The 8320-nt window shown below is 52.4% G+C and overlaps 1 protein-coding gene across 1 annotated transcript; it reads left to right on the plus strand.

Annotated features, from left to right (window-relative positions):
- Window positions 1-619: 619 nt before the first annotated feature.
- On the plus strand, window positions 620-2474 carry LOC306943027 (uncharacterized protein; the record flags this gene model as incomplete). The annotated part of the gene is made up of 3 exons (XM_079529232.1): window positions 620-1868; window positions 1965-2059; window positions 2366-2474. The coding sequence occupies exons 1-3, from the start codon at window positions 957-959 to the stop codon at window positions 2472-2474; spliced, it is 1116 nt and encodes a 371-aa protein (XP_079385358.1). The 5' UTR covers window positions 620-956.
- Window positions 2475-8320: the final 5846 nt, after the last annotated feature.

Below are 8320 nucleotides of genomic sequence, written 5' to 3' on the forward strand. Positions count from 1 at the left end.
CAGTTTCACAGTGACATGTTGGAGCTACAGTACGCACGCACGCACGCACGCACGCACGCACGCACGCACGCACGCACGCACGCACGCACGCACGCACGCACGCACGCACGCACGCACGCACGCACATGTCTGTTCTTTTCCCAAGGCTGCAGTGGAGCCACGTGGTAATGACCTGTGGTCTTATCGACGTTGTTGGACAATAAAGTGTGAGAGCAGTAAAAACACAACACAAGGCAGCCTGCTCTCTGTTGGCTGTTTTCCTATAAAGAGGAAGACATCAGCCACCCGCCAGGGGACACAACCTTCAGTGGCGGAAAAGCTATATACTCACAATTAGGGATGTCCCGATCACGTTTTTTTGCTCCCGATTTGATTCCGATCATTTGATTTTGAGCATCTGCCGATACCTATTTTTCCCAATCGAATATTTAGATTTTTCTAGAACATGTTTATGCCATATCACAATATAGAACAATATCCCAAATCACAGACAATATCCAGTCTAATATCATGATATGGATATAATATTGATACTAGGGATGTTGTCACGGTGGTAAAAAGTATTGAACCCAAGTGCAGAGTCATGACCAGCAAGGCAGAGTGTAATCAAAGGATTTATTGAATAAATGCAGAAAAAAGGCAAAACTTAGTAACTACTGGCAAACACTAAGCAGTCCAAAAATGCAAAAAACAAAGAGGTACAAGCAGCAGCAAATTACCAGAAGCTTCAAAGCATAGTCCAGGAACAAGGCACAAGGCAAGAGCTCCCAGGTACAACAACATGACATGAAAGTATGATCCGACAAGGTGTGTGTGCAATGAGTCCAGTCTTATAGGTGGTGGGTTGATTGCTGTAGTGTTCACAGGTTTGTAATGGGCTGGGCTGATGAGTGTGGAACCAGGTGTGTAATTGGGACTGAAGTGTGGAATGGGATGAGGGAGTGGCCGAAGTGGAAATGCAGACAGGGGGAGACTCAAACCATGACAGTACCCTCCCCTCAAGGGGCGGATTCCAGACGACCCATGACCTAGACCAGGAACGAGCAGGGTGGGTGGAGGGGGTCTGGAGGAGGGAGACTGTGTCATGGCACCAGGGCAAAGGGATCCGGGAACCTGAACCTCAGGTGGACGGCCTGGAGGATGGACCCGGGCTGAGCAGCTTACGTCTGGAGGCCGGCCGGGAGGCAGAGACGAGACGAAGGACGCGTCTGGAGGTCGGCCGGGAGGCCGAGACGAGGCGAAGTAGGCGCCGTCTGGAGGTCGGCCGGGAGGCCGAGACGAGGCGAGGGAGGCGCCGTCTGGAGGTCGGCCGGGAGGCCGAGACGAGGCGAGGGAGGCGCCGTCTGGAGGTCGACCGGGAGGCTGAGACGACGCAGCGGTGTCATCCGGCGGACGTCCTGGAGGCCCAGGAAACGGGGCTGCAGGAGACGAGGATGCTTCAGACTCCGGAGACGGGACCCCAGAAGACGCTGCAGACTTCGGAGACGGGACCCCAGAAGACACTGCAGGCTCAGGAGACGGGACCCCAGAGGATGCTGCAGGCAGAGGCGAGGCCGGAGGTGCTGCAGGCAGAGGCGAGGCCAGAGGTGCTGCAGGCAGAGGCGAGGCCAGAGGTGCTGCAGGCAGAGGCGAGGCCAGAGGTGCTGCAGGCAGAGGCGAGGCCAGAGGTGCTGCAGGCAGAGGCGAGGCCAGAGGTGCTGCAGGCAGAGGCAAGGCCAGAGGTGCTGCAGGCAGAGGCAAGGCCAGAGGTGCTGCAGGCAGAGGCAAGGCCAGAGGTGCTGCAGGCAGAGGCGATGCCGAAGGGGCTGCAGGCGGAACTGCAGGCGGAGGGGGCGGAGCTGCAGGCGGGACTGCAGGCGGAGCTGCAGGTGGTGCTGCAGGTAGAACTGCAGGTGGTGCTGCAGGTAGAACTGCAGGTGGTGCTGCAGGTAGAGCTGCAGGCGGTGCTGCAGGTAGAACTGCAGGCGGTGCTGCAGGTAGAACTGCAGGCGGTGCTGCAGGAGCTGGACACCGAGGAGACAAAGAGGATGCTGCCCACCCAGGAGAGGAGGAGGATGCTGCACACCCAGGAGAGGAGGAGGATGCTGCACACCCAGGAGAGGAGGAGGATGCTGCACACCCAGGAGAGGAGGAGGATGCTGCACACCCAGGAGAGGAGGAGGATGCTGCACACCCAGGAGAGGAGGAGGATGCTGCACACCCAGGAGAGGAGGAGGATGCTGCACGAGAGGAGGAGGATGCTGCACACCCAGGAGAGGAGGAGGATGCTGCACACCCAGGAGAGGAGGAGGATGCTGCACACCCAGGAGAGGAGGAGGATGCTGCACACCCAGGAGAGGAGGATGCTGCACACCCAGGAGAGGAGGATGCTGGATACGAGGAGGGTGCTGAAGACGAGGAGGATGCTGGAGATGAGGATGCTGCACACCCAGGAGATGAGGAGGGTGCTGCAGATTGTGGAGACTGGACTGTAGGTGGAACTGCAGGCAGGGCTACAGGCACCAGAGGCGGGACTGCAGGTGGATCTGCAGACACCGGTGGTCTCCGAGGCCGAGCCGGGGCTGACTGCAGACTCGAGATGGCTGACCGGGTGGGCTTGGTTGCTTGGCGATCCTGGGAGATTTTGCCCCGTTTGTTGGCACTACGGGGACCTCCCAGAGCCAGGCGTGTGCCCAGATAAGGATTTGGGGCATGAGGTGGCGCTGAATAAACAGGTATCCTTGCATGTTTGCAAAAATAAGACAATAGGTCTAATGGCTTGGCTTTCTGCTGGTCATTATTAGGGCTGGCAGGATTCAGGCTCAAGACTCCACACCTAATGGAGTGAGGGGCTTTCTGGGAAGTATGAACCAAGCTGGTCTCAAAGTCATTAAGCTTAGTACGGACAGCATCCAAACGGGGCACAAAATGGCTGACCCAAGGCCTCTCTTTAAGCCACTGCTGCTGGTTTGAAATCTCCCCCTCAACCTCAGCACGCAGGTTAGGAGGAGAGGCCATAAAACGATCAACCAAACATTCAAAGTCTGCCACTTTTAGGCGAAAAAGTTTTAACTCTGCTGGGTTCATAATGGTCGGATCATTCTGTCACGGTGGTAAAAAGTATTGAACCCAAGTGCAGAGTCATGACCAGCAAGGCAGAGTGTAATCAAAGGATTTATTGAATAAATGCAGAAAAAAGGCAAAACTTAGTAACTACTGGCAAACACTAAGCAGTCCAAAAATGCAAAAAACAAAGAGGTACAAGCAGCAGCAAATTACCAGAAGCTTCAAAGCATAGTCCAGGAACAAGGCACAAGGCAAGAGCTCCCAGGTACAACAACATGACATGAAAGTATGATCCGACAAGGTGTGTGTGCAATGAGTCCAGTCTTATAGGTGGTGCGTTGATTGCTGTAGTGTTCACAGGTTTGTAATGGGCTGGGCTGATGAGTGTGGAACCAGGTGTGTAATTGGGACTGAAGTGTGGAATGGGATGAGGGAGTGGCCGAAGTGGAAATGCAGACAGGGGGAGACTCAAACCATGACAGATGTCCCGATCACGTTTTTTGGCTCCTGATCCGATCATTTGAAAATTACTTGATCGGCCCCGATTTCCGATCACCCGATCCGATCGGGACACCATTTTTTCTTAAGTTAAAGTATCAATATGTAGAAATACTCTGTTACAAGCAAATATCGGGAATTCAAAATGAACTTGAGTGAAAGTACAAAAGTTTGGGCATCAATACGTCAAAAAGTACTCATTATACAGAATGTCCAATTTCGAGTTTTCAAATGTAGGCCTACATCAATCTTCTGAAAATAGCTGATCTACAAGGTAACAATGCGTCGCATTTCAAATGAAGTGGTTAATGTATGTTTTGTATTTCTTTTTTAATCAAAATCTACAAAGTAACTATAGTAAATAAATGTAGTTGAGTACAAGTACAATAATCTGAGATGTACAGTAGTAGAGTAGACTAGTAGGACATTGGAACCTCAAAATAGACCTCAAAGGACCTCAGAATGTTACTTCAGCACTTGAGCAAAATGTACTCAGTTCCTTCCCACCAGTGAAAGAGGCAGTCATCAGCCACCCGCCATGCATGGGACAGCAGCTTGATGTGCTATCTTGACTCTATCACATGAGTGATTTACATATGGGTCACGTTATGCATGATTTATGCACACTCTTACAAGTTTAGACCCCCCCCCCCTCCTCAATGTAGTGTACTAGTCTCCACAGAACAACACAACACACTCCTCTGGGAGAGACCGGTGCGCGTGCGTGCATGCGTGCGTGCATGCGTGCGTGCGTGCGTGCGTGCGTGCGTGCGTGTGTGCGCGTGCACTTGTGCGCCTATGTGCATTAGCTCTTATGTGTATGTGCCCAAGAGCATGTTTGTGTGTTTATTGCATGATCGCCTGTCTATGTCATGCTGTGTTTGTGTGTGATGTGTGCTCAAAGTATATACAGCAATACAAACGTGCATGCGCGCATGGTTGTGTGTGTGTGTGCGTGTGCGTGTGTGTGTGTGTGTGTGTGTGTGTGTGTGTGTGTGTGTGGCAGCCTGCAGCCACAGGACTCAGATTGTGTCAGAGTCTCGCTGACAGAGAACAGAGATGTAATTAACCCTACGGGGGGTCCTATACTCCCCCCCCCCCTCCACATCTCCTCCTACATCCCTCCCTCCTCCACTTCCGTCTCTCATCCTCTCTCTCTCTCCTCCTTTCCATCCCCACTTCCTCCTCGTCCGTCCCTCTCTCGTCCTCTTCCTCCTTTTTCATCCCTCTCTCTCTCTCTCTCTCTCTCTCTCATCCTTTAACCCTCCCTCCCCCCCCTTCCGCTGCCTCCCCTCTTTTCATTTCCTCCGTCCTCCCTCCTCCATCCTCCCTCCCCCCTTCTCTCTATAACCACCTCTTATTCCCTCCTTCATCCAACACCGCTTCACAGTTGCTCATTCCTCTTTATCTCCCTCCCCCCTCCCCCCTCCCTCCCTCCCTCCCTCCTTACTTTCCTCGATTTCTCCTTCCATCCCTCGCTCCGGGAGGTGAGGTAGGAGGACTTCCACCTCTCCTCCTCCTCCTCGAAACACCGCTGCTCAAATTTCCTCTCTTGCTACTCCCTGGGCTCTCTCTCTCTCTCTCTCTCTCTCTCTCTCTCTCTCTCTCTCTCTCTCTCTCTCTCTCTCTCTCTCTCTCTCTCTGTATTTCATCACTCTCTTTCCAGGCTCTTTGTTCTTGCGACTGTCATCTCTCTCTTTCTTACACAGTTATACTTCTCCCCAAGACTTTCTCTCTCCATCTCTCCTCCATGTATCTCAGCATCTCTATTTTGCTCACTCTTTGACCCCCCCCCCTCTCTCTCTCTCTCACTTCCCCCTCCATCTCTTCTCCTGTCTCTCCTTCTTTACGTCTTTGCTTCCCTCTGTGCCTCTGTATACCCTGGGGGTACTGTTACTGTGTAGGTACACTGTTGGTCCCCTCTCTCTCTCGCTCTCTCTCAAACACGCACGCACAGCACAGCATGCACACACACGTTGCGTAATGACATGGCGGCATGATGATAGAGAGATAGATTCTCAATAATGGCCTCCCGTTGTCCAGACATATTATCTTTAATACGCTTGTTGTCCGTGTCCTTGGTTTCACCGTGGCATTATAGCCTGTTGTTCACTACATTCACCTTAGTTTATTTTGCGGTATAGTAGCTACACCAGACCAAGGCTTCAAGCTGAGCAGAACCATTTTAAGATGATCTTTGGGTTGTGGTTGTGGTTCCAAAACATTTTAATTTGAAGGACCCCCATAACTCTGATAAATGGAACCACATTCCAATTGTTCACTCTCAGAGTTACATTACGTTACGCAAGGGTCCATTTAGAACCCTGAGGGTCCCTCCTCCCCACTTTGAACCCTGAGGGTCCCTCCTCCCCACTTTGAACCCTGAGGGTCCCTCCTCCCCACTTTGAACCCTGAGGGTCCTCCTCCCCACTTTGAACCCTGAGGGTCCCTCCTCCCCACTTTGAACCCTGAGGGTCCTCCTCCCAACTTTGAACCCTGAGGGTCCTCCTCCCCACTTTGAACCCTGAGGGTCCCTCCTCCCCACTTTGAACCCTGAGGGTCCTCCTCCCCACTTTGAGAACCCTGAGGGTCCCTCCTCCCCACTTTGAACCCTGAGGGTCCCTCCTCCCCACTTTGAACCCTGAGGGTCCCTCCTCCCCACTTTGAACCCTGAGGGTCCTCCTCCCCACTTTGAACCCTGAGGGTCCTCCTCCCCACTTTGAACCCTGAGGGTCCCTCCTCCCCACTTTGAACCCTGAGGGTCCTCCTCCCCACTTTGAACCCTGAGGGTCCCTCCTCCCCACTTTGAACCCTGAGGGTCCCTCCTCCCCACTTTGAAACCCTGAGGGTCCCTCCTCCCCACTTTGAACCCTGAGGGTCCCTCCTCCCCACTTTGAACCCTGAGGGTCCCTCCTCCCCACTTTGAACCCTGAGGGTCCTCCTCCCCACTTTGAACCCTGAGGGTCCCTCCTCCCCACTTTGAACCCTGAGGGTCCTCCTCCCCACTTTGAACCCTGAGGGTCCTCCTCCCCACTTTGAACCCTGAGGGTCCCTCCTCCCCACTCTGAGAACCCTGAGGGTCCCTCCTCCCCACTTTGAACCCTGAGGGTCCTCCTCCCCACTTTGAACCCTGAGGGTCCCTCCTCCCCACTTTGAACCCTGAGGGTCCTCCTCCCCACTTTGAACCCTGAGGGTCCTCCTCCCCACTTTGAACCCTGAGGGTCCTCCTCCCCACTTTGAACCCTGAGGGTCCTCCTCCCCACTTTGAACCCTGAGGGTCCCTCCTCCCCACTTTGAACCCTGAGGGTCCCTCCTCCCCACTTTGAACCCTCAGGGTCCTCCTCCCCACTTTGAACCCTGAGGGTCCCTCCTCCCCACTGAGGGTCCCTCCTCCCCACTTTGAACGCTGAGGGTCCCTCCTCCCCACTGAGGGTCCCTCCTCCCCACTTTGAACCCTGAGGGTCCCTCCTCCCCACTTTGAACCCTGAGGGTCCTCCTCCCCACTTTGAACCCTGAGGGTCCTCCTCCCCACTTTGAGAACCCTGAGGGTCCCTCCTCCCCACTGAGGGTCCCTCCTCCCCACTTTGAACCCTGAGGGTCCCTCCTCCCCACTTTGAGAACCCTGAGGGTCCCTCCTCCCCACTTTGAACCCTGAGGGTCCTCCTCCCCACTTTGAGAACCCTGAGGGTCCCTCCTCCCCACTTTGAACCCTGAGGGTCCCTCCTCCCCACTTTGAGAACCCTGAGGGTCCCTCCTCCCCACTTTGAGAACCACGACGGTATTTTGTGGGTTGTTAAAATATGAGGAGCATTTTAACCTATTAATCATCTATTGTGAGTAAGTATGTATATGTATATGATACTGTTGTGTTCATACATTGTGGATACAGAATAGAATCTATTCGGTATCTAGACTATCTACAATGTGTGAACAGTATCTTATACACACCTATAGATACTGTAAAGTAAACGTATATACTGTACACATATAGATAGTGTATAAAACACTGACTGCATGCACATTATACAAGGCATGAAAGCAGTATACTTTCTCTTCAGGCATCCTGTGATGATGACGCCAGGCCCACTGTGAGCCACTACAGCAGCTGAAGAGAAGCCCTCTCTCACAGACAGCGCTTGCAGATAACGTTGCATCCTCAGACTTCTCCCAACCGCAGAAAGAAGCACTTAACCCATTCTGACCTGAGATCAGATTCTAAAAATGTCTTCTACATCCTGACAGTTTTCTGAAAAAGCTATGTTTCTATGTCCGTCGTTCTTCGATTATTCAAAAATAGCAGACCTACAAGCTCGTAGCGCGCCACTCGGTGGCGCGCTATGAGCTTGTAGATCTGCTATTTTTCAATAGCTAAAGCATAACATAATGCTAACACCAAAAGGGGTTCCCGCCCAGAATGGGTTAACTCCGTATACTGTATATTAATATTTAACTCGATATGCGGTACAGTGTACAGGAGCAAATTGCAACGTGCTGGATTCCAACATTTGCATACAAATTATATTCCCAGGGCAAATTCACATTACAGAGGTTAAGTGTTTGTAAGGTTTGAATGCGTTATGCACCCTGGGGTGAATATGGGATACTCTTATAATGTTGATAAAGTCACACGCATGCATGTTGTGCACAGTGTTAATTTAACTAAGTGTGTACAAATGCACTCGTAAAGGGTCCGTCTTTACAACGACAATTTGTGCTTTTTAGCTTTAGGCACTCTTCAATCAAGACGAGTCACTACAATCGGAGCAAAATTTAGATT

Source organism: Electrona antarctica (assembly GCF_951216825.1).
Source record: "Electrona antarctica genome assembly, chromosome: 19".
Classification (NCBI taxonomy): domain Eukaryota; kingdom Metazoa; phylum Chordata; class Actinopteri; order Myctophiformes; family Myctophidae; genus Electrona; species Electrona antarctica.